This window comes from Microcaecilia unicolor, chromosome 1 (assembly GCF_901765095.1).
Source record: "Microcaecilia unicolor chromosome 1, aMicUni1.1, whole genome shotgun sequence".
NCBI lineage: Eukaryota > Metazoa > Chordata > Amphibia > Gymnophiona > Siphonopidae > Microcaecilia > Microcaecilia unicolor.
The window spans coordinates 103,684,656-103,711,477 of record NC_044031.1 but is presented as its reverse complement, the minus strand read 5'-3'; the positions used below and the strand labels follow the sequence as shown (position 1 = coordinate 103,711,477).

The following is a 26,822-nucleotide window of genomic DNA, read 5'->3' as shown; positions in this document are numbered from 1 at the left end:
TTTTATTCATGATTTATGTGTCCATTATGAGTATCAGCACCATGTTTATCTTACTTTCATATGTTGGTGTCAATAATTATTACATTTTGTTTTCAGTCTTGTCTCAGACATCTAGTTTACACTACAAATCCAGTAAAGTTCTCTAACTCTTGGGTCAGAGACCCTTCTGATGAGTAGTATCACATTTCTTCTTTCACTTTGGGGCTCAGGCCCAGATGCATTAAAGACATTGGTAATTCCTGTTCCCTACCGATTCCATAGCGAATCGGTAAGGAACGGGAATGCATCAACGATAGGGAATGCAAATGAGCTACTCGTTGTAGCTCACTTGCATTCTCTAGTCCTTCGGTACCTGAGTCGGAGAATCGGGACGTCCCTTTAGATTAGGCTCCTCTTCCTGGTCTCTTCAGCCAATCAAAGCGGGCTTAGCTGGCTGTTGTCAGCGAAACGCGCTCTGATTGGCTGAAGAGACCAGGAAGAGGAGCCTAATCTAAAGGGACATCCCGATTCTCCGGTAACCAGGAAAATAGAAAAATTTCGCTGTGGAGGGGTAAGTGGCGCGGCGAAGACTAAATAGAAGGGGGAAAAAAAAACACGAGCGCCGGCAGAGCAAAAAACTGCGAAAAAAAAGTCTCTCACAAGCGCAGGGAGAGTACGTCCTTAAAGGACGCCCCTCACCTGCGCTCCCTGCTTTTTTTTTTTTTTTCTTTTTTACCTTTTTTGGGGGCCCTTTTCCTTTCCGATTCCCTCACAGGAGCTCTAACAAGAGGTCAGACATCTCGTTAGGGTTCCTACGGTAAGGGAATCGGAAAAACGGTAGTGCATCTGATTATAATGGGCTGCAACTGTACTGCAGCTCATTATAATAGCTTTTCAATCATTTGCATTCCGTTTTCGTTGCCTGCTACCGTGGCAGGGAAAATGCCCTTAGTGCATGCCCGGGGATGAACTACTTGCGTTTTAAACTGGCTGGAACCAGTTTAAAACGCAAGTTGTGGGCTCGTTAGGTTTTGTGCATCTGGGCCTGAGTCTTAATACTGGCAAAACAGGGAGATGACACTACAACATTATTCATGAGTTTAGAAAACAACAATATCTCAGTACAAGCTGCTGCAATTTAGTATAGAATCTAGTATCTTAGCAAAAGAAGAAAGATAAACTTGTTAGGAAGAATATGAAACTCTTTTACTTCTCCAAAAAAACATAAACAACAACTAATTATTTAAGAAATAAAATTACCTTAAACAAGACACAATGGAAAAGAGCATGACCATAAGGAACGTCAGAGAAAACAAGGGGATTGCAGTCTGTATATTTCTTTCCAGCTGCTGCTGCTGGGATATTGACGTGAAGTAGGATACCTGTTGCAAAAAAATATACATGATTAAATAATCTGCCCAATTTTTAATTCATTTGTACCTTTATTCAGTTACATTTGGAAGCCTGGAAAGAATTATTCACAGGATATTTAGGGGTCCCTATACTAAGCAGCAGTAAGAAGTAATTTGTGCTTACTGCATGCTAAAAGGCACTACTGCATGACATGCTCAGGCGTTCCATGGTAGTTTTGGAATTGGCACGCTACCCACATGCTACAAAATAGGTTTTATTTTTAAGTGTGGGTGTGTTTTGGAGGCGGACAGTAGGCATGCCCTGCACTAATTGGGTAGAGTGGGTAAATTGCTGCCTGATTAGCATGAGGTTAGCACGGGAGCCCTTACCGCCTAGAAAATAGGTGGTGGGAAGGGCTCACGCGCTAATTGGGAAATTAGCACATGGCCATTAATAAGAAATAAAATTCTGGCCATTCTACAGCCACACTAAAAGTGGCCTCAGCGCACAGGAAACCCATGCGCTAAAAAAAGTGTAGGCCAGTTTTTGTCATGGCTTAGTAAAAGGGCCCCTCAGTGATCAGGAGTGGGGATGTGGCCAAAATGAGAAAAAAACCCCTGCAAGTTGATTGTTTACAGATGACTAGATATTTGCTCAATTCAGGAATCCTGAAGAACTGGTACTTTAGGGAATATGTTGACAACAAAGTAGGCAAGGATGTAAGAACTGTAATTGGGATCTAATGGGTGACCTGTAGTCAATAAATTATTGATGAAAATTATGAGAAAACCCTTTGCTAAAGCGAGGTGTGTCCTTACTGATGAGTGAAATATGCTGGCGGCTGAGTCTGCCTTTTTAAGTCCAGATCTCCCTTAGGGGTCCTTTTACTAAGGTGTGCTGAAAAGTGGCCTGCACTGGTGTAGACGCATGTATTGGACGCGCGCAGGTTCATTTTTCAGCACACCTGCGAAAAAGGACTTTTTTAGGGGCCACAAATGGACATACGGCAAAATGAAGATTGCTGTGCGTCCATTGACTTAGCAGTAAGGTCTCACGTGTTAACCGGGCGGTAATCGTCAGCACGCGTAAAATGCTGATTACTGCCCAGTTAGCGCTGCACACCAGAAATTTTCTGGCACTCGTAGTGGGCGCACATAAAAAATGAAATTGCCGCCTGGGCCACGTGGTAGCCGGACAGTAGTTCCGAACTGGTGCGTGCTGGGCATGCGTAGGCGCCTATGTGGATTAGCAAAAGGGCCCCTTAAAAATGTAAGTTAAATACCTGTGATAATGATCAGAATGAGATCAGTACTTATCAAAGCATAAAAGCTTATTCAAAAAAGGATGTTAAGCATGTCTTTAAACAAATACAGAGTGCAAATCAAATACACAGATGCCAATAGAATGACATCTTCCTAAATTATACAGCTTATTGTCCATAAACTAGAGATTGCTATCTGTGCATCAGAGCAGTACAGAGTGACCCATATCAGGCTGTTTGCAGACTTGTGATCATTTTTATTGTACCTCCATTAAGAATTATTCCAAGGTGTTGCTGTGTTGGAGCCACCAAGGTTACATATTAACACCTTGGAAGAAAACATTTATATGGTATTAAAAACTCATGTGTTATATATGTGACACAAGTGAAATAGAATCAGGTTAATACTCAAATCCATTTATTCAATGTTCAGTTGGTGCCAACTGTAAGAGTGGCTTTTTTTTTTAATAGCCACCTGGGGAATTAGTACCTTTTGGCTATTTAATTCAATGAATGGCCAAAACTTACCTGTTTTGGTGGAGGTGGGGTTAAAGCAGTCAGGTGTAGGGCCTAAAAATGATCTGTTCAGGGGCAAAATATAGCTGCTGACCTTATAATTTACTTGTTAAGGTCAGGGCATGTCAATAGTGGGTATAACTTCAAACAGATCATTTATCCTTTAAAGTTATACCTGCTGTTAACTACTACTACTACTTATAATTTCTATAGCGCTACTAGATGTAAGCAGCACTGTACACTTGAACATGAAGAGACGGTCCCTGCTCGACAGAGCTTACAATCTAATTAGGACAGACAAACAGGACAAATAAGAGATAAGGGAATTACTAAGGTGGGGATGATAAAATAAGGGTACTGAACAAGTGAGTAAGGGTTAGGAGTTAAAAGCAGCATCAAAAAGGTGGGCTTTTAGCCTAGATTTGAAGACGGCCAGAGATGGAGCTTGACGTACCGGCTCAGGAAGTCTATTCCAGGCATATGGTGCAGCAAGATAAAAGGAACGGAGTCTGGAGTTAGCGGTGGAGGAGAAGGGTGCAAATAAGAGAGATTTACCCAGTGAATGGAGTTTCCGGGGAGGAGTGTAGGAAGAGATGAGAGTGAAGAGGTACTGAGGAGCTGCAGAGTGAATGCACTTATAAGTCAATAAGAGAAGTTTGAACTCTATGCAGAAACGGATAGGAAGCCAGTGAAGTGACATGAGGAAAGGGCTAATATGGGCATAGCAACACTGGTGGAATATAAGTCGTGCAGCAGAATTTTGAATAGATTGAAGAGAGATGCTAAGTGGGAGACCTGTGAGAAGCAAGTTGCAATAGTCTAAGTGGCAGGTGATAAGAGTGTGGATAAGGGTTCTGGTAGTATGCTCAGAAAGGAAAGGGCAAAATTTGGTGATATTATAGAGAAAGAAACGATAGGTTTTAGTAGTCTGCTGAATATGTGCAGAGAAGGAGAGAGAGGAGTCGAAGATGACCCCAAGGTTACAAGCTGAAATCCAAATGAGGACAGCGTATCAAGGAAAAAGCAGCAGACAGATCGAGAAGGATGAGGATAGAATAGAGACCTTTGGATCTGGCCAGGAACATGTCCAGTCTTGGCATTTCTTAGTCCATTGACTTCGGAGGACTATGCGATCCCTTTCTTTGGAACTCAAAAACAAAGCTTTAAAAGAACATACAAGTCTTACGAGAAATCACTATTACAGGCCAGGCATTTTTACATTTTGAATGAGATAGTTTACAAAATTATGCTATAACCCATATCACCAAGCCAGTAACTCCTGATCTTGTTATATATGTGAACTTGATATTCCCCGTAGATAAGCATTTTTTGAAAAACAAGATCTTGTTCAAGGTCTATGCTTTTCTCTTTAGAGCTCTGACAAAGGATACAAGATCACTGGCTTTGACTTTTTGTGTAAATTCCAGCCAAAAACAATGAATGGCTTTGTTCCTGAATAAATAGAAATATAAGGGTCAATATTCAAAAGATAAATAGGTCTGTAATCAATTTATTGCATACTACAACACATAGATTAGATACAAACCAAAGTCTGAGATGGTCATGTTTCACCCAATGTCAGGACTGCATCGGGAGCAATAGGATCAAAATGGTGTATGAGTGTCACTCCTCAATCTCAGAGTGGTGTACTCTGCAATAAATTGATTACAGATTATTTATTTGGTCTGCTACTTCATCTTCGCCTTGGTGTTTGCAGATCTGCTGCCTTAATGATTTCTTGGACCTTTTATCTCTGCTAACCAGCCATTCCTTAATCAGTTAGGTTAGAGTCAGTCTGGGACGCAGCAGTGATATTCAGTTCACTAACCGGCTATGTAGGCACATAATGTTAGGACAGCAAAAAAGCTGTCCTAACTTTGGGGTCCTTACACCAAGCTGTGGTAAAAAGGAACCTGTGATGGTGTCAGCATGTGGGTTTGCTGTGTGCCGAGACCCCCTTTTATTGCAGCGAGCCCGGTGGTAGGGCCAATTTTCTGCATGCCATTGCCGTGATAACCCTACCATGGCTTGATAAAAAGGCCCCTTTGTGCATTGAGTTAACTGGACACCATTCTGAATATCAGCCGGTGTGCGGATGACAGCTGGATAAACGCACATACCCAAATATTCAATGCCAGGAGCCATGCATGCCTCAGCATTGACTATCTGGGGTTAGTTCAGTCCATGGCTGGAAGCGGCTTATAAGCTACGGCAGGCTGAACGTTACCCCCATAATGTTTTAATGCTATTCTGGTGAAATTCTTAACTGTCATATTTGATTGAAATAGTATTGACGTTGTAGGGAAGTTAAGGGGGTCTTTTACTAAGGCACGCTGGCGTTTTTAGCGTGCGCTAAAAATAGGCGCATGCTAAACACTAGAGATGTCCAAGTATTTCTATGGGCGTCTCTACCGTTTAGCACACGCCTATTTTTAGTGTGTGCTAAAAACACCAGTGCGCCTTAGTAAAAGACTCCCTAAGTGTCCTATTGACCCACAGTTGCTGTAAGAAGACTGAAGAGTAAGTTATAACTTAATCACAGGAAAACTAAGCATTGTAATATTTATTAATTACTTTCCATTCAGTTGTAGCTCTGACTTAAAATGTTGTAGGGGACTTACCTATAAGTATGAATACTTGGTTCCTACTATAAAGATGAAAGTGGTTAAAATCACACAGTAAGAGGTAGGCAGGTAAATATGTGAGCTCTGCCCCCTGAGCGGAGCTTACATATTTACCTGCCTACCTGAAATTACCTTGCCTGTGTAGTCAGTGACCGTTACCTCAGGTGTGATTTCCCTACCCCCCCAGGTGAACAGTTGCCTTCTAGAAAAAGGGAAAGGAAAAGGTTTAAGGCAGAAATCAGATAAAGTCTGCTAACTCCAATTTTTTTTTACTAATCACTTTAAATAATACTCAATAACACCATAATCTAATAAATATTTTTTAATCTTTCTTTTCTTTAGCAACCTAACGATCCAGTTTACAAAACTAAGAATAATAACAATACAGAACATATTTGAACAGCAATAGGAAAACATATATCAGATAAGTAATCCCTCTATAAACTTTTTTCTCTTAACTAAATGTTAGTGTCTGAAATAAAATTTCCAATTTAAGAGTTGATACTTTGTGTTAACCTCTTGTTTTCCAGGATTAACACTCACTCCAGGACTCCAGTCTCTCAGGTAAGTATATCTCTGTATCTGTATTTAATATATGTGTTTTTAAATGTCTGTCACCTTTCTCTCTTCTCTTTGGTCTTTGTTGTAAAACTTCTTTTCTTCTCCTTTCTTTAAGGGACCCTTTTACAAAGGCGCACTGAAAACTGGCCTGCGGTAGTGTAGATGTGTGTTTTGGGTGCACGCAGAATAATTTTTCAGCATATCTGTAAAAATGCCTTTTAAAAATTTTTGTCAAAAATGGACATGCGGCAAAATGAAAATTGCCACGTGTCCATTTTGGGTCTGAGACCTTACCACCAGCCATTGACCTAGCAGTAAGGTCTCACGCGGTAATCGGGCAGTAATGGCCTACGTGCGTAAAATGCTGAATACCATCCGATTACCGCCCATGCGCCAGAAAATAAAAATATTTTCCGGCCCACGTAGCAGATGCACATCAAAAATGAAATTACCACAAGGGCCACGCGGTAGCCGGGCAGTAACTCAAAATTGACGTGTGTTGGGTGCACATAGGTGCCTATCCTGCTTATTTTTGAAGGAGATGGCCGGCCATCTTCCGACACAAATCGGGAGATGGCCGGCCATCTCCTAAACCCAGCCAAATCGGTATAATCGAAAGCCGATTTTGGTTGGCTTCAACTGCTTTCCGTCGCAGGGCCGGCCAAAATTAAAGGGGCCGTGTTAGCAGGGTACCGAAGGCAGGACGGGGGCATGGTTAAGAGATGGCCGGCTTCGGCCGATAATGGAAAAAAAAGAAGGCCGGCTCTGACGAGCATTTGGCCGGCTTTGCTTGGTCCATTTATTTTTAGGACCAAGCCTCAAAAAAGTGCCCCAAATGACCAGATGACCACCGGAGGGAATCGGGGATCACCTCCCCTTACTCCCCCAGTGGTCACCAACCCCCTCCCATCCCAAAAAATTTTTTTTATACATTTTTGTGCCAGCCTCTATGCCAGCCTCAAATGTCATACCCAGCTCCATCACACCACTATGCATGTCCCTGGAGCTGTTTATAGTGGGTACTGCAGCGCACTTCAGGCAGGCAGACCCAGGCCCATCCCCCCTACCTGTTACACTTGTGGTGGTAAATGGGAGCCCAGAAAGCCACTGTACCCACATCTAGTTGCCCCCTTCACCCGTAAGGGCTATGGTAGTGGTACACAGTTGTGGGTAGTGGGTTTTAGGGGGCTCAGCACACAAGGTAAGGGAGCTATGCACTTGGGAGCTTTTTCTGAAGTCCACTGCAGTGCCCCCTAGGGTGCCCGGTTGGTGTCCTGGCATGTGAGGGGGACCAGTGCACTACAAATGCTGGCTCCTCCCATGACCAAATCCATTGGATTTGGCCGGGTTTGAGATGGCCGCCATTAGTTTCCATTATCGCCGGAAACCAATGGCGGCCATCTCTAACGCCGGCCCAAGTGTTGAGGTTTGGATGGCCCCAACCGTATTATCCAAACAAAAGAAACAGCACCATGGGCCTTTAAAAATGGAACACAGTTCTTTAATGAATGAGCCTTGACAAAAAGGCTCATTCATTAAAGAACTGTGTTCCATTTTTAAAGGCCCGTGGTGCTGTTTTTTTTGTTTGGACTTTAGTTTGTATTTCGTTCCCTCTCCTTTGTTATACCCAACCGTATTATCGAAATGAAAGATGGTTGGCCATCTTGTTTCGATAATACGGTCGGTATGCCGCTTTACGGGGATGGCTATATAGATGGCCGGCCATGTTCGATTATGCCCCTCTATGTTGCTTAGTGAAAGGGCCCCTTAGTTGGAGTTCATATGCCTTCACTCTCTCTCTCAGGACTCTCCGATCCGGAACCCTACTATCTGACTTTAACAAACCAAAACAATACCCTGCAGCTATGCTAAGATTTATTATATTACAAAAAAAAATGTATATCACCCTAAACTAATTAGGAAAAAAATAAATGGTTCCTTCTAAACCACCCAATCTTATTTCCCACATTCAGCACAATTGGACTCACGGACTGCTTTGATCTATTTTTTTTTTAAACAGTGTAAGGTTCCTCAGCATTAAACTGGTCACTGAACTAAGTATAGCTTCCAGAAATGATCAGTTCAACACTGACTTCAACTTGCAACAAATACTTCAGCAATAAGTTAATAATAAACTTGCTGCTGAACTGAGTGACACGCTCAGAGATAACCAGCTCAGCACTGATCCATTTACTAACACTCTGTTAGCCAAAGCCTCCCACTACAAGTTCAATAAGGTTAGGCAATTATTTCACACATAAAGGCTCTGTCAAAATCTTCCCCTCTTACTTTGAGTTAGGGAAGCCCAGCATTTATTTAATGCCCTCATAGACCAGACTTTGACAGATGATTAGAAATTTCTGCATTAAATTTTCTCTAGAGTAGTATCTCGCAGCCTGACAGTGCTGGCCCATAGAATATTTTATTTAAAAATCTATCAGTATTTTTTTTTATCTGACAGCTTAAGCAATGAAAATTATTTTATAACATTTTCCAGAGCCTTTCCTGTATTACTTTTACATTTAAGGACAAACCAAAGAAAACCAACTTTGTCCCAAGAATTTCCCACTTTTTCCTCAATCACACTTCCATGAAGCTATAAACTATGTGAGGCTTTCAAAATTATCCTAAACCATACACACTCCAGTCACAAAGAATAAAACTAAATTTAAAATCACCAAAGTGACCAAGAAGGACTCTTTTCATTCTCAGTACTTTTTCACACAACCACTTTCTTAAACACTTCCCTCCCAAATGCCAACACAAGAGTTTTAGAACCCTGCCCGGGACTCTGACAGAACCCTGCATGCAGATCTGTCGAAGTTCCAGGCACGTGCTGCACTTATAATTCTCTTTGCAAAACATTTATTTGAAAATAAAGGGGGAAAACATTTAAATGTATTTCTCCAGCGTTTCTTACCTTGCGAAAAGTCCCTTTTTCTGGCAATTCCTTTTTTTTCCTGCATGCATTAAAACAACTTCAGCTGCAGGGCTCTGCCTACGAGCCTGTAGCTCCCCACACGGTCTCCCAGACAACAGAAAACTGCCACATGCGCATGTGTGCATAGCCAATCTGGCCTGCACTTGATATGGCAACAAAAAATCTTTAGGATGCTCTCCGGAGTGCTTCCCAACTCCAGCTGACCAGCTACCACAGGCCCACCAGGTAATAAAAAAACACCATTAAACTAACTGGGTTACATTTGCCCCAAGAAACTAAAAAAAAAAAGTTTGCAAAATGTTTTTATTTTCCTCTTCAACTCTCCCTCTCTATACAAACACATTTACTGAAAAATGTTATCATTCACATTTGTTTTCTGCATTCTAAACATAAAACTTTATGCAGTCAATCCATTTTCACAGCTATTGACTATCTTCATCTATTACCAGAACATAAGGCCTTAGTTTTCCATCTATAACATTATATACATTAACATTCCTTGTACACATCCATTATATGTGATTACAAAGGCGACTACTTATTCCCTCACTATTTCCGGTTGTAAATAGAAACTTATAAATCTCTGTCCCATTTTTCCTGGAGTAAATTAAGTTGGTGCCGCTGAAGGTACCCCTGTCCTTCAACCAGCACCTGATCTCCCACCTCCAGAGTCAATTCCTTCGCTCCCTTATCAAAACCTCAGCAAAACCTCAAGCAGTGTCAATGAGTTCCTGAATTTTCTTCCAGTGGTGAATTTCCCATACTTCTGCATCTGCAGCAGCTTGTGACCTTTCCTGTAGGTTATTCTTTAAGCTTTTTATCTTTGATTTAATTTCAATCACATTTACAAGGAACAGATCATTCTTATACTCTGTCATGTAAACATGAGCTTTTCCATCTAACTTGTCATAAATGTACCAACTGTTGGTTCTCGGGTTATTGGTTCAAACAGCTACTCCAAAGAAAAACGCATCGGGAGCAGAAGTCCTAAGTCAAACAAGGACTGGACAGAAAAACCAAGCAAGAATTACTGACTTCCCTCTTTAACAGCTTGAAAAATCTTAGAAGTCTTCACTGCCTGGAACATTTCAGTATTCTAATCCCCGAAATCTTGACCAAAGAATTTGAACTGGCATTCAACATTCTAGCTGTATTCCTCCCTTTCTCCGCACAAGCCGATATATTTGCAACAGGTGATTTCCTTTTTACATTTAGCTTCAGTGTGGAAGCCACCAACCTATTGCATGTCACTACATTCCTTGCGCTTTGGCCAATTTTCCCCAAGTTCTCTTTTGAAATTGATGGGACCATACAACTCTTCTCTCCAGCAAACTCCACAAATCCCCGCCAACCAAACTCTTCTCTGTCAGTACATCGCCTCTTCTCTCGTATAGTGAACAGTATCCTGGATATACTGCTTTTCCATGTACCAACTAGCCCAGCCAGATCAATGAACAAACTCTCGAGAACATTCATGCCAATTATGGCTTGGATTTTCTGTCCGCTGAACACTGGCTTGAACTCTTCCTTGAGATTGTCACGAACAATGAAGATGCACTGATCAGGAATTACTTGCCCAAAACACTTTACCTCCACTGTAACACTCCCCAGTACTGGCAAGTGGGTCCCATTGACAGCCAGGATCTTGATTCCTCTGGTACCCTTTCATTTCTCCGGACTATTAAAATGCTTATAGTAGAAACTGGCGAACGTGGTTGACTCTTCAGAACCCGTGTCTATCAAGCAACGGGTCTCTACACCATCAATAGTTACCAGAAGGACCAGACAATTTCCAATCGCTCTTTCTTTCAATGTTTCCCAGTCTGCCTCTGACTTACTCTCGTCAACAGTCTGATTTCAGACTTCAGCTTGCATAGCACTCTTAGACCCCACTGTAGGCTTCTCAACTCTTTCTTTAGATTTTGCGCTGGTGCTTGGTGTTACTTGTTCTGGGCTTCGTGGTTGGCAAAAATGAGTACGCTTGCTTCAGCTCCTGGCAGTGAAAACACACCATATCTCCACCCCCAGTTCCAACAGGAACTCCCTTCACATCCATCCTATACCTGCAACTCTCTTCAGCAGGACAAAGATGTGTCTGATGAGAAAGAAGTGCTTCATAAGGTCTCTCATGTCTTATCCATTGGTGTTACTTGCTCTGGGCTTTGTGGTTGGCAAAAATGAGTATGCTTGCTTAAACAATTTCGTGCTATGTGTCCTAGTTCCTGGCAATGAAAACACACCATGTCTCCACCTCCAGTTCCAATAGGAACTCTCTTCACACCTATCCTATACCTGCAACTCTCTTCAGCATGACAAAGATGTATCTGATGAGAAAGAGGTGCTTCATAAGGTCTCTCATGTCTTATCCATTCCGTCTCCCATCTCTGTTGACTTGACTCTGCATACCTTCTTTCCAACTGGTTAACTCTCTGAATCAGCTCCTTTCCCTTTGGCACCAGAACGACTCCCTGGAAGCACCCACAGGCCTTTGTACTGGATCAGGATGACTATGCTGGAGAACTTTCAATGATGTGAATTCCGGTCCCTGTGGCATTCTCTTCCTCTGCCCACTTGATAGCAAATTGCAGGATCTCATCAAAAATCAAGCGAGGGTTCTCTTCATACTTGCTATTGATGACTTTCCTCAGCAAATCATCCCTCAGTCCCAGAATGAATTGTTCTTTTAGAGTCTCCTCCAGATTCCCAATCTTGTTCAGGTTCCTGTTAGTGATGGCGTCCAACTTTTCCTGGAGATAGTATGCGTAATCACGGATTGACTCCCTGAGCTTCTGCTTATAGGCAAAAACATATAGCAAATGTTTTAGGTATATTAAAAGCAAGAAGTCGGCAAAAGAATTGGTTGGACCACTAGATTACTGAGGGATAAAAAGGGGCACTCAGGGAAGACAAAGCAATAGTGGAGAGATTAAATGAATTATTTGCTTCGGTGCCAGAAATGGTAATCAAAGCTGACGAGTCAGAGAAAATGAATGAATCTCTATAAACCTGGAGGATGTAATGGCACAGTTTGACAAACTGAAGAGTAGCAAATCTCGTGGACCGGATGGTGTTCATCCCAGAGTACTGATAGAATTGAAAAATGAACTTGCAGAACCATTGTTAGTAATATGTAATTTGTCTTTAAAATCAAGAATGGTACCGGAAGATTGGAGGGTGGCTAATGTAACGCCAATTTTTAAAAAAGGTTCCAGAGGTGATCCAGGAAATTATAGACCGGTGAGCCTGATGTCGGTGCTGGGCAAAAAGGTAGAGACTATTATAAAGAACAAAATTACAGAGCATATTCAAAAGCATGGATTAATGAGACAAAGCCTCCTCAATGGAGAAAAAGCCTCCTCAATGGAGGAGGGTGAACAGTGGAGTGCTGCAGGGATCTGTACTGGGAACAGTACTATTTAACATATTTATAAAAGATATGGAAATTGGAACAACGAGTAAGGTGATCAAATTTGCAGACAATACAAAACTATTCAAGGTTGTTAAAACACATGCGGACTGTGAAATATTGCAGAAAGACCTTAGGAAATTGGAAGACAGGGCATCCAAATGGCAGATGAAATTTAATGTGGACAAATACAAGGTGATGCACATTGGAAAGAATAATCTGAATCATAGTTACCCGATGCTAGGGTCCACCTTGGGGGTCAGTGCTCAAGTAAAAGATCTGTGTGTTATTGTAGATAATACGCTGAAATCTTCTGCTCAGTGTGTGGTGGTGGCCAAAAAAGCAAACAGGAAGCTTGGAATTATTAGGAAAGGGATGGTGAATAAGACCGAAAATACTATGATGCGTTTGTTTCGCTCCATGGTGAATTCATACCTTGAGTATTGTGTTCAGTTCTGGTTGCCGTATCTCAAAAAAGATATAGCAGATTAGAAAAGGTTCAAAGAAGAGTGACCAAAATGATGAAGAGGATGGAACTCCTCTCGTATGAGGAAAGGCTAAAGAGGTTAGGGCTCTTCATCTTGGAAAAGAGACGGATGAGGGGAGATATGATTGAAGTCTACAAAATCCTGAGTGGTGTAGAATGAGTAGATTGATTTTTTTACTCATTCCAAAAGTACAAAGACTAGGGCACACCCGAGAAAGTTACATGGAAATACTTTTAAAACAAATAGGAGGAAATATTTTTTCACTCAACGAATAGTTAGGCTATGGAACTCTTAGCCGGAGGATATGGTAACAGTGGGTAGTATATCTGGGTTTAAAAAAAGTTTGGACAAATTCCTGGAGGAAAAATCCATAGTCTGCTTTTGAGACAGACATGGGAAGCAACTTATTGCCCTGGGATTTGTAGTATGGAGTGTTGCCATGATTTGGGTTTCTGCCAGGTACTTGTGACCTGGCTTGACCACTGTTTGGAAAACAGGATACTGGGCTAGGTGGACCATTGGTCTGATCCAGTATGGCTACTCTTATGTTCTAAATGCCAACATGGATTTAGTGAAGGGAAATCTTGCCTCACCAATCTATTACATTTCTTTGAAGGGGTGAACAAACATGTGGATAAAGGTGAGCCGGTTGATATTGTGTATCTGGATTTTGTACTACTACTTAACACTTCCAAAGCGCTACTAGGGCTATGCAGCGCTGTACAGTTTAACAAAGAAGGACAGTCCCTGCTCAAAGGAGCTTACAATCTAATGGACAAAATGTGCAGACAATCAAATTGGGGTAGTCTAGAATGGTTAGATGCCGAAGGCGACATTGAAGAGGTGGGCTTTGAGCAAGGATTTGAAGTCATTTGACAAAGCACCTCACGAAAGACTCCAAAGAAAATTGGCGAGTCATGGGATAGGAGGTAATGTTCTATTGTGTATTAAAATCTGGTTGAAAGAAAACAGAGAGTAGGGTTAAATGGTCAGTATTCTCAATGGAGAAGGGTAGATAGTGAGGTTCTGCAGGGGCCTGTGCTGGGACTGCTGTTTTTCTTTTTAAACTTTTTATTTATGCATTTTCCGTAACCTTGTACAACCAAAATAAGATCACATTTCCAACACATGGTAGATTAATTATATAAGTAATACATATTGTTAGAAAAGATCAGGGTCTGCTACAGAAGCTTCCCCACCTACCCCCCTCCCTCCCTCCCTCCCTTCCTCCCTTCCTCCCCCCTCCTCTCCCCCCACCCCCGAACAGTTTGCATGGTTTTATAAGTTCACAGATGGTGTAGACCAAATGTTATATAAGTCTCATATTTTCTGATGTTGGGCTAAATGCCCTTTATGCAATGCTATAAGCTTGGACATTAGCTTAATGTAATTCAGTTTTTCCAGTACTACTGAAATGTCCGGCAGCCGGGGTATTTTCCAGGAAGCTTACCCGCCACAAACACCTGTGTGGCAAACTGGTGTATATGTTGCTTGACTGCCTGTGGCTTGAAATGTAGTAGACAATATTCCATTTTCATCTGATATTTAACAGTAGTCACTGAATATATAAAGTCTACAATACGTTCCCAGTACCTGTGTGCATGTTCACATGACCACCATATGTGGCACATATCACCTTCATAGTAGACAATATTTTCTATTTTCTACCCCATGGCGCTTAGCCAGTGGTAAAAGGCAGTGTGCGTGCGCTGCCTGCCTACTGCCCGGGTAGCGCGTGAGACCTTACTGCTAAGTCAATGGGTGATAGTAAGGTCTCAGGCTAAAAATGGACGCAGGCTGGTTTTTATTTTGCTGCACATCCATTTTCCCAGCCCCTTAAAAAAGGCTCTTTTTCCAGGACGCAGTAAAAACTGGCCCAGCGTGCACCCAAAAGGCACACTCGCATTGCCGCAGGCCACTTTTTGCCAAGGCTTAGTAAAAGGGCCCCTTAGTCTTTCATCAGTGCTAGTCTTGGGCAGGTGAACATTGTTTGGTAGAGACATCAGTAGCGTAGGAAGGGGGGGCGGTGGGGCGGTCCGCCCCGGGTGCACGCCGCTGGGGGAGCGGGGGTGTCAGCTCCGCTGGTTCCCTGCTCCCTCTGCCCCAGAACAGGTTACTTCCTGTTCCAGGGCAGAGACAGCAGGGAACCAGCGGAGCTGACGCAGCTCCCAGCGACATGCACTTGGGACGGTTCGGCCCTCCTGCCCATCCCTCGCGGCTTTCCCTCGTAAGTATGCGCTCCGGGGAGGGGTGCACTCCAGAGGGGGGAGGTGCACTCCAGAGGGGGAGGGTGCGCTGTGCTGCACCCGGGGGGGGGGGGTGCACAGCGGCGACCCGCCCCGGGTGTCAGCTGCCCTCGCTACGGCACTGCAAAAAGGTGTTCCACTGCCCTTGCTTCATTTTATTTCTTTCCAACTCAATAATCTCATCTGTTGATTACATCCATGGGAAAAGAACTGTTTGGACCTTTTAAATGTGTTTAAAGTAGGACATGTTTTCAAACTTGTCCTTGGGGGTCAAATGCACCACTGTAACTATAGTTTACAATAAAGTATGTTAGACTAACAATAGGAATTCAGTTAATTATTGATACTTCCTGATGGTCCAGAAATACATTTTCTCATTTTGACTGAAGGTGTTAAGAATATAAAATATTTATTTTGAATATAACAACAACAACAACAACAACAACAACAAAAATAAATCTATATTTTGCAAGTCATCAGCTAAAACCTGAGTATTATAATATTGTTAATCCAAGTACTACTATTAAGTTGGTGGATAAAGGAAAAATTGCGGATGTTTATCTAGCTTTGGTTGTAATTGTTTTCTTTGACAGAAAGCATGATAATACTATTACTACTACTACTTATAATTTCTATAGTGCTACTAAATTTTTCACATTCTAAAAATGTATGCATATATTTTTCTACATGCATCTTGTATATTTTGCAACTAGTTTTTAGGCATGTTTTGCCCAAATGGTAAAACTTATTGGGGAATGCCTATCTATCTGTTTATCTGTCCATCTGTTTGTATGTCTGTACATATAATTACATTTCCACCCTCCCATACTCTCTTTATCACCTCTCACCGCTCACCCACAATGCATTCCAATTAAGGGAACTCCCCTTGGTGAGGACCTCATTCTGTGCTGGTAGTAGAAGACAGGTCAGGCACCAGCAAAAATGCACTTCCTATCCCCCATTTCTATACCCCACATCCTCCACACAACCCATCAAGGGTAGTTCAACCTATGCACCAGGTGAGGCACTGGCTCAGGATGCTGGTGAGAATGGGCACCAAAATACTGGTCCAGTATTTCTCCCTATTTCTTCCTTTCTCCTGCAGGCTGTGGGGTGGAGTTAGGGAGGAGAGAGAAAGATGCTGGACTGGGATTTGGGATTTGAACACCCTGTATCACCAGTTGAGAGGGGGAACTTGAGAGAGAGGGGAGCTACCGGATTGCGGGGGGGGGGGGGGGGGGGGGGTGCCAATGCATAAGTTGGCTCAGGCCACCACAGTCTCTTGAGCTGGTCCTGCATCTCATACCTCTTCACATCCCCACCCTTACACCCCCCATACCCTTCACATACTTACACCACCCAACCTCCCTAAAGGTAGACAATTTCATCTATCTATCTATCTATCTATCTATCTATCTATCTATCTATCTATCTATCTATCTATCTATCTATCTATCTATCTATCTATCTATCTATCTATCTATCTATCTAAAACCACTCACGGAGGAGCTCCATAGCCTCCACACTCAGTTCCCTAATAAACATGCATAAGCACATGTAGAGAGGAAAGGGGAAATGTGCCATTTTGTCACACTTTAAAGAGACAATTCTATAACAGTGCCTAGAGGATGCCTGATTCTGGCATATTCTATATAGAAAAGTAGGTGGTTATTTTCCGTCATTGAAAACTAGCATAACCGGGTATATAGGCACTGGCACGTACAGCCATACAACTGGTGTAAATGCTAGAGTTACACATGTAACTTATAGTATTGTTCAAGAAAGCACAAAGGCAGACGGTCTGCAAACTCCAAGGTGGAAGATAAAAAAAAGCAGATCGTGTAAAAAGATAAATATAGTTTATTTCAAACAATATACTGGTATCTGTAAAATATATAGTATTGTATAAGCTGCAGGTATAAGTGTGAGACCCATCAGTGCTCTGCTCAGACTTGTCAAATATGTTCATAGTTACAGAATAGTCTTAAGTGGGGTGTTTTGCATTTACATGCATATGTGCTGGAATTAAAATCATTTACACAACTATTTAGTGCATAAATAGAATACCCTCTAATGAGGCAATTCTACAACTAGGCAGCTCCATTTAGGCTTCCCAAGGAAGTGTGGTATGAGAGTCATTTTCAATATGATGTCTAAATGAGACTTTGAATGTTTTGCAGAAAACATAAAAAAATTCAGTAGCAAACATAGCTATTTTTGAACCTGAAAAACATCTACCTTTTTTTTTTAAATGGCTATTTGTTAGACATTATTGTGCTCTGTGCGTCTATCTTTATGGACCATTTTTGAAAAAAAATAAGTCCAAATGGAAAACGCAGAAAAAGAAGCCATTGGGATGTAGGAAGAGCCAGTATTCATAACAGACTGGCCACATTGACATCCCAGCAGAGCAGTGGGGCACCCTAGGGGACATTGCAGTGGACTTCACATAAAAGGTCCTAGGTACACATCTCACTGTTGCTCCCTTATATTGTATGGGGAGCCCTCCAAAACTCACCAAAAACCTATTGTACCCAACTGTATACCACTACAATAGTCCTTATGTCTGCAAGTGTCACTGATATGTGGGTACAGTAGGTTTTTGGTGGCTTTTGGAGGGCTCATACTTTCCACCACATGTGCAATAGTTAGTGTGGATTATGGGCCCGGGTACCCTTATCTACAGAGCACTGCACTGACCACTAATCTACTCTAGGGACCTGCCCTGCTACTCTGATAGGACTGACTATAACATCTGAAGCTGTAAGAGGCTGATATATACTGTTTTTTAAAACATCTTTGAGGGGTGGGAGTGGGTCACTGACCTCTGAGGGAGTAAGGGGGGGGGGGTCATGCCTTAATCCCTCCAATGGTCATTTGGTTATATGAGTCACTTTTTTGTGACTTAGTTGTTATTAAAACAGGTCAAGCCCCAAACATCTAATTTTTAGCCCTAGATATTTTTGCTTTTCTCCATTATGGCAGAAAAATGTTCAAGTGTTAGCAATGCCCAAATCCTGCCTCCAACACACCTCTGACACACACCCTTGTGATCTGGATGCACTTCAGATGAATTGTATAGAAAAACATCATAAAATGGGTTTTGAAAATAGTAATTTGGACATTTTGGAATTTGTGCTTCTTTTTGGATTATTTTCTGTTTTGAAAAAGAGCCCCTTTATTCTATAATGGAACCTGGGTGCCCAGATTCTGTTGTACAATACTACTGTAACCCAATATCGACACCTTCATCAGTTAGATGCCTACAGTTACATCAGCCATGGACCTGGAATGCCTAAATATGGCAGGGACATGTCTAACAGTATTCTGTAATTAGGAGCCCTGCCTAGGTGAATACCCTCCCCCCTCTTGTACTATGTAAGTTAGGTGACTACTTGCAAAATAGCATGTAGGTGCCATGTATATAAGAGTACATATATGTGCATAAGTCTGTATGGTTGCTTCTAATTTGTGGTCCTTTATATAGCAATTTGAACCCTTATCAGTAGTACTGCAAGACTGCTGCTAGTGGTCAGTGCTGCCATTTTGAAGAAGGCAGCCACTGGGCAGGAGAAAGGGGGATTGCTCCTGCTCTATTTCCTCGGGAACCTTTGGGTGAGCTGGGGCTCCTTGGGGGGGGGGGGAGGAGTTAGTGATGCATGACTGGGGAAGAGGAAAAGAGATGGAAAGGGAAGGATATTTAGGTGGTTGGACCACTAGGCAGGAGCAGACTGACAGTGATTTGAGCCCCTGGGCAATAAAAGTAATGGGCCTCCTCTCCCCCCCCCCCCCAAAGTCCCATCTGACAAAAATTACTGGGTCTGCATCTGTCATAATATTTCTAAACCTCACTTTATAAAGAAAAAAACTAATGTAAAAATATACAAAGTCATTAAATAATGCTAGAATTGCATCTGGAGTATACATTTGGAAAGATCTGCATGTTATTCTGCTTTCTAAAAGCTACTGAGGGTCTAGGGCAGTGGTTCTTAATCTTTCTTAGACACAACGATGCTCGGACATATGACATACTGCATATATGACTCTTGTGGACCTTTGGTGTGATACAGTATAGCAGTTCTTATGAGTTAAATATAAACATGCTATGCTTCCACAAAAGTCCAACCTCCCCCCAGCAACAGGTGCAGATCAGAACTAGGACCTTTATCCATGGAAGTCACCAAAGAAAAAAAATATTCTGATTCTCATGTCATCTGAGCAATAGCAACACAAATCTCTCCACTACCAGGCCCATTGTGAAATAATATAAAACCTGATTTTTTTTAAAACTCAGCATACATGCAGTAAATATGTCATACAAAAGAAGCTCTAATTTTATGATTCAAACAGCAAGAAGCTGAAGCTGTATAAATATTATACTGGAGTCTAAAACACACACACTCTCTCTCAACACGGTGTCTGCATTGTGCCTGTCACTATCTCAGCATTGCAGACTTTAAAGCCCGATGGGCTGGGAACAGAACCAGGCTGTTTTAATGCAGTTTAACATACAGACTTCCCAAATATAGTGGGAACCAGGGAGCTTCCTTGAAGCTATTTTAGACAAGGAACAGGAAGTAGTAGTGAACAAATTAAACTATACCTGAATAGTAGTTAAACTGAGATTCTTCAGTAGGTCAGGAAAGGATGTTATGAAGTTCTGCAGCCACTGCACACTCTGCTCCTGGTCTTCTGGTGCATCTTCTTTTAAAAAATACTGTAACTTGAGGGCTTTGGCTGTGCGGACGGTATGCGCAGACTTTAGACTGATGCCTCCTACACATGTGCCCAGGAACTGTTTTTCTTGGAAAAGAGGGTAAGAAATATTAAGCATCTCCGTCAGAGAGGCATTTTCCCGCCCCACAGCCAGCAGCGGGTTAGCTGGGGCACACAGGGTCTCCCGGGTCCGGGTACACAGTGCTTCGAAGCTCTGTCTGTGGTACTGATCATCGGGAACGCTCAGACGGCGCACGGCGCTGTCCAGCAACAGCAGCTCCTGAAATGCTTTGTTCGTCAAAATATTGTCTGTAGCCGACACAGCGATAAGGGAAGCATAAGTGCCTTCTGTACACAGCCTCTGCTCCGAGAACAACACAGAATCATTGGTCGGGAAGAGCTTCATTATAATGGCTCTGTCGGCTTTGGCTGGACCCTGGAGCGGAGCAAACTGTTTCTCCAAGTCAGCAGTGATTTTCCGAGGATGGAAATAGAAGCCGGTACCCAGCCCTGCCGTGATCATCATGGGTAGCAGCAGGAACAAGAAAGGGTAGCTGACGACCAGCCTACCTAGCCGGCGAAATGTCTGGGAGAGCGGCCGCTCCAGGCAATCTGTACGGCATCTGGCCATAGGGAGAGGCTCACCTGCTTCTTACAGTAGATACCGGATAGAGCGAGGTATTCTACTACTGCACTTTAACTCATACAGAACAGGTCAGGATTACCTGAACGCCCCACAAGAAATCCACCAGAACTTACTTCACATGATTTTAAAAGATACGTACTATTCTACACAACTTTGATGTCTGCAGATGCTCAGTTTGTCACTGTTGTCTTCTTGCAGGACTAAGCAACACTCTCGGGTTATCAGAGCAGTGAGTACTCTTAGGCAGGAAATGGAAGTGGAGAGGCTTAAGAGGATAATCATTCACCCACTGTTGACGGCACTAGTTGCAACATCTGTGCTCAGTCTTATTTCGAAGCCTTATGGTGATTCCATTGGTTACTTATTACATATTGCTTGCTACGTTTAGATAGTTTAAGATTATGAAACAATAAATGTAAGCCATAAGTGCATAGAGAAAATCTGTGTGACTCATTTTAGAGTCCTATCAGATTTTTCATCTTTTTAATTTAAAACCCTGAAGTAACTCTAACCCTAATAATAACACTTTTCTTATAACAATAGAAAAGAATTAAAATATAAGCTTATCACATTATAATTTTTTCAACTCAATTGAAACACATGAAATATCCATTTTCATTTCTACGCAGACAAAAATGAGATTGCATTTGCACTGCACAAAAAGCAAATTTGAATGTAGGGATGTGACCTGAAAATATTTTCGGTTTGGTTCCTTTTTACACCAGTTTTCAGTTCATCCAGTTATATCTCACACACCATGCAGCAAGTATAGTGTGTGGTACTGCATAATTATATCCCAGGTAAAAGCCTATCATATCTGTCCCATATGCCAATGTTAAAACCAGGAACAGAGAATACCAGCATGGCAAATTCAGCTTTAATAGTAGAATTTCTCATGCATGTAGACCCAACACAGCTATGTTTTGGCAAATGCCTGCATAAGGGGAATAACAAAATCTGCAACATATACATGTATACATAAATATATTCACAATATCTAGAAAAGTAGGGAAATTTTCTTGCAAAAGTAAGTTTCTGTCAAGTTGTAACAATTTTAACTTGAACGCTAGACGTGTTTTAAGAGGAAAAGGCCTCGAGAAAAACCCAGCTCTATTATAGCTTCAGGGGCTGGACTTCTTCATCATCAACCAAAATCCTCTAGCTTGGCAGTAGTTGTAAAAGTGAGCATGCAATCTTAACGAATCTTATAGATCACTTAGCTTGTATTGTAGCTCGCTTATTCTCTGCTCATTTCGCTTCTTATGTGAATCTTGCAGTCTTTCCACCACCATTTCGCTTCTTATGCGAATCTTGCGGTCTTTCCACCACCCGAAGTTCTGGCCATGACCCACGTGGTCAGAACTTCGGGTGGTGGAAAGACCGCAAGGGGAACCAGCATGGGGAACCAAATTTAAAGGGTGTCCCTTTCTGAAAAAGGCCTTAAGAAAGTAGGTGATGATGCATGAGGCAACTGGTTGGCTGATTCCTGCTGCATCTCATAGAGATGTTTGGAATGTGACACTTGCCAGAAAAGCCAGGCATGGGCATGCCCCCTTCAAGCAGTAGGCTCCAGGTCCTCTTGCAGCTTTTCACACAGGTGCTGAATGATCTCTTTATTAAATTGGTATCTAGCTACACATTGGTCATCCATCAGGTCTAGGAACCTGGCCTGGGCCTACACCCTCTGCAACTGCCCTTGGCCTTGGTCTGTCGCCACTGCCCCTGATGTGCCATCAACCATTGACAGGGACACACCAAAGACAGACACAAGTGGCTGCAGCACTCCATACATACACGCATACACAAACACACACTAGCACACACATACACTAGCACGCTAATACTGAGACACCCACAGATAGACAAACACACCAACTTGCATACAGGGATGGTATACAGGGTGGGTGGGTGGGTGGGGGAACAAGGTAGGGTGTAGCGCTATAGAAATGCTAAATAGTAGTAGTAGTGATAGGGACAGCAGCTAGTGGGAAGAGAGGAATGGACATAAGTGGAGTAGGTATAAGTGAGAAAGGAGTAAGCAGAAGCAGTAGGGACAGAATTTAAATTAAATGGGTTGAGTCAGAGCGCACACCAAGATCGTAAGATATCACCAGAAGCTCAGTAGAGCACGCAAACATGCTCTCTGAGTCCTAAAGGCAAAATAGAGCACACTTGAGCATTAATTATAGCACCTGCAGAGATAGGCATCATTACATTCTGTGAAATTGCTGTACCTGAATTCCACATCAATAAAAAGTCTCAGAGTCCAGGTTCTAGGGGCCATTCCCAATGTCCTGCTAGCTGTGATGGCAGTACGAAGTACCACTAATGGGATTTGACCCCATCACCACTGGATTATAAATTAACTGTTCTAACCACTAGGCTACCTGTTGTCACATGCCTATGACTCAACCTCCTTCTCTGTCTCCCACTCACCCCTTATTTCCATACAGACAGAAGACTTCAGTATGACAAACTATTACAGATGGCTCTGTTAGAGGCCTCTCTCAGAACAGCCCCCCACAAAGCATCAATGTGTGCTCAGTATAAATTTGTCCCCCACTTGCTACACCCAGGAGACATAGTAAACAGTCTGGGTTTCCTAAAACACACATTTCCCCAATGAGATGGGTCTATGCTACAAAGAAAATCTTTGTATCCCTCATGGACTCACTGTAGCCAACTAACTTGGGTGAGAACACTGGGAAGAATAATCTGAATCATAGTTATCTAATGCTAGGATCCACTGTAGGAGTCGGCACTCAAGAAGAAGACCTAGGTGTCATTGTAGACAATACGCTGAAATCTTCTACCGAGTGTGTGGCAGCAGCCAAAACAGTAAACAGGATGATAGGAATTATTAGGAGAGGGATGCAAATTAAGAACAAAAATATTATAATGCCTCTGTATCGCTCCGTGGTGTGACCTCACCTTGAGTATTGTGTTCAATTCTGGTCACTGTATCTCAAAAAAGATAGAGCGGAATTAGAAAAGGTTAAGAGTGACCAAAATGATAGTGGGGATGGAACTGCTCCAGCATGAGGAAAGGCTAAAGAGGGTAGGGATCTTCAGCTTGGAAAAGAGATAACTGAGGGGAGATATGATTGAGGTCTACAAAATCCTGAGTGGAGTGGTCGGGCGCAGGTAAATAGTTTTTTTCTCTCATTCAAAAGGTACAAAGACCAGGGGACACTCAATGAAATTGCATGGAAATACTTTTAAAAGAAATAGGAGGAAATATTTTTTTAAACTCAGAATAGTTAAGCTCTGGAACTCATTGCTGGAAAATGTGGTAATGGTGGTTAGTGTATCTGGGTTTAAAAAAAGGTTTGGACAAGTTCCTGGAGGAAAAGTCCACAGCCTGTTATTGAGATGGACATGGGGGAAGCCACTGCTTGCCCCAGGATTGGTAGCATGGAATATTGCTACTAATTGTGTTTCTGCCAAGTACTTGTGACCTGAATTGGCCACTGTTGGAAGTAGGATACTGGCTGGATGAACCATTGGCCTGACCCAGTATGGCTGTTTTTATGTACAACAGGATTTGAACCCCAGACAGTAGCATCACAGGCTGCTATGCTAACCATTAGGCTATCCCTCAGCCTTTTCATTGAAGAGATACCTTGCAGCACAGCTGAGAATGTCTGTACAACTGTGACCAGGAAGCTCCCCCCAAATTGGCAGAAACACCCTGCTATTCAAATCAACCTAGACAAATGTCTGTGTTTGATTGTTGTGATCAATTGAAAGGCATGGCTTTCATAAGAGAAAATATATTAGAACCCTAAGCTACAACAACAGGTAACTCCACAGGAAAGGAATCCTGATCAACAGTAGGACATGAAGTCATAGGTGCCATACATAGAATAACACCTAGTGCCAGGATCCGTGTCCTTCTGTTAGGTATGATGATTTACACCAGATTTCAGCAGGTGTAATTTTTCACGCTTATTTTCTCCAGTTTGTTTTAAATTTACTTAGTAGCTTTATTGCGTGCTCCCTAGTCCTAATATTTTTTCCTCATAGAGAAGTTGTCCCATCTCCTTTATCATTTTTGTTGACCTTCTCTGTACATTTTTTAATTGTTATAACGTTTTTGAGATGTGGTGACCAGAACTGCACACAGTATTCGAGGTGCAGTCGCACCATGGAGCCCCCATACAGAGGCTTTCAATGTATCAATGATGACATAAGCATTGCCATTCTTGGACAGACCAAAGGTCCATCAAGTCAAGTATCCTGTTTCCAACAGTGGCCAATCTTGGAAGAAGGCGGTGGTTCATCCATTACTTAAAAAACTTTCACTTGATCCTTCCATTTTAGATAGTTACCGTCCTGTCTCTAATTTATGTATCCTGTCTAAAATCACTGAACACGTCATTTTTAACCAATTGTCCACTAGGGTTAATAATCTGTCTATTCTCCACCTTTGTCAAACAGGTTTTGGTAATTTTCACAGTCTGAAACTACTTTAGCTGCACTTTTGAGTGAACTTCACTCTACTTTAGATGTTTGTAAGGTAACTCTTCTAGTTTCATATGATCTAACTTCAGCCTTAGATCTTGTTGATCATACACTGCTCTTATCTTGTCTTGCTTCTTTAGAACTCTCAGACTCGGTTCTCTCATGGTTTGTCTCATTTCTCTCTTCCCATTCTTTCACTGTAATCACAGCTTCTTCTGAATCTGCTGATTTTTCTTTGTCATGTGGGGTTCTCCAGGGGTCTACACTCTCACCATTGCTTTTCAATATTTTTCTCAGTCCACTTGCTACTCTGATTCAGAGCTTTAATATAATTTTTTTAATTTATGCACATGATAACCTCTTGCTTTTCCTGACCTACTCTTCACACTCTGATCTCAGTCGTTTACAATCCTGCCTTGATGCTGTTTCTGGCTGGCTTTCTGATCATTGTTTGATTTTGAACACCTCAAAGACTGTTGCTTGTTGAATCTTGGGTCCTTTTTCTGCTCCTTCATTTGTTCCAGTAGTATTTAATTCCCCTATTCCTACTATTAATTCATTTAAATATCTTGGTGTTGTCTTTGATTCAGCTCTTACTTTTTCTCTCCAGGTTTCCTCTCTTCTTTAGCGTGGTTTCTTTTCTCTTAGGTGTCTCCGCTCTACTTTTAAATTTTTTGAGTTCTCTCATTGACATACTCTGATGCATGCTTTTGTGATTTCTCTCCTCGATTATGTTAACGTAGTCTATGCTGGTCTTCCAAGCTCTCAACTTCATCGATTGCAGACACTGCAGAATGTGGCGGCTCATTTTCTTTGTAAAGCTCACAGGTCTGATTCTATTACTCCTCTATTGTTATCACTTCATTGGCTTCTGATCAAATATTAATCTTGGTTCAAAATTTTTTTGTCTTACTCACAAAACGCTTCATTGTGATTCTCCAGCCTGTCTTTCTTCTCTTATTATTCCTTACACTCCTCATTCTCTTTGATCACTTGATTCTCGTCATTTGGTTCTTCCTTCTCCGAAGCAGGCCCATTAGGAGTTCAGCTGCCACACTGCATTTTACTTTCTGGCACCTAAACTTTGGAACGATCTTCCCTTGGCACTGCATTTTGAAATGCCTGTCTCTCATTTTAAAGTCCTTTTAAAAACTCACTTTTTTCCCTTGCTTTTGGTTTTTCACCTCCTCTTATTTAATATGGATTGCTGGTCACCAGTCGTCTGTTCAATTGGCTATTGCTTGTGTGTTTGTTCTAGTAGAATGTTCTGTCCTATGGAGTTCTTTTCTGTTTCTATTTTATTTATTTTTATTGTGAACCGCTGCAATCTTTACGTAGATGTGGTGGTATATTAAAATTTTTAATAAACATAAACATAAAAACGTAGCAAGATCCCAGAACAGTAAAACAGATTTTATGCTGCTTATCCCAGAATATGCAGTGGATTTCCAAGTTCATCTTAATAATGGCTTATGGACGTTTCTTTTAGGAAATTATCCATACCTTTTTTTAAACCCTACTAAGCTAACTGCTTTTACCACATTCTCTGACAATGAATTCCAGAGTTTAATTACTTGTTGAGTGAAGAAATATTTTCTCCAATTCATTTTAAATGTACTAC

At 41.9% G+C, this 26,822-nt stretch overlaps 1 protein-coding gene across 1 annotated transcript in view; it reads right to left on the bottom strand.

Moving 5' to 3' along the window:
- Positions 1–20,722, bottom strand: part of LOC115468756 (patched domain-containing protein 3-like) — a 28,162-nt gene extending 7,440 nt beyond the window's left edge. Inside the window, exons 1-2 of the mRNA XM_030200757.1 lie at positions 19,979–20,722; positions 1,240–1,361 (exon numbers count right to left, since the gene is read on the bottom strand). Of these exons, the coding sequence (XP_030056617.1) occupies positions 1,240–1,361; positions 19,979–20,722 (866 nt within the window). The remainder of the gene's footprint in view (positions 1–1,239; positions 1,362–19,978) is intronic.
- Between the last annotated feature and the right edge of the window lie 6,100 nt (positions 20,723–26,822).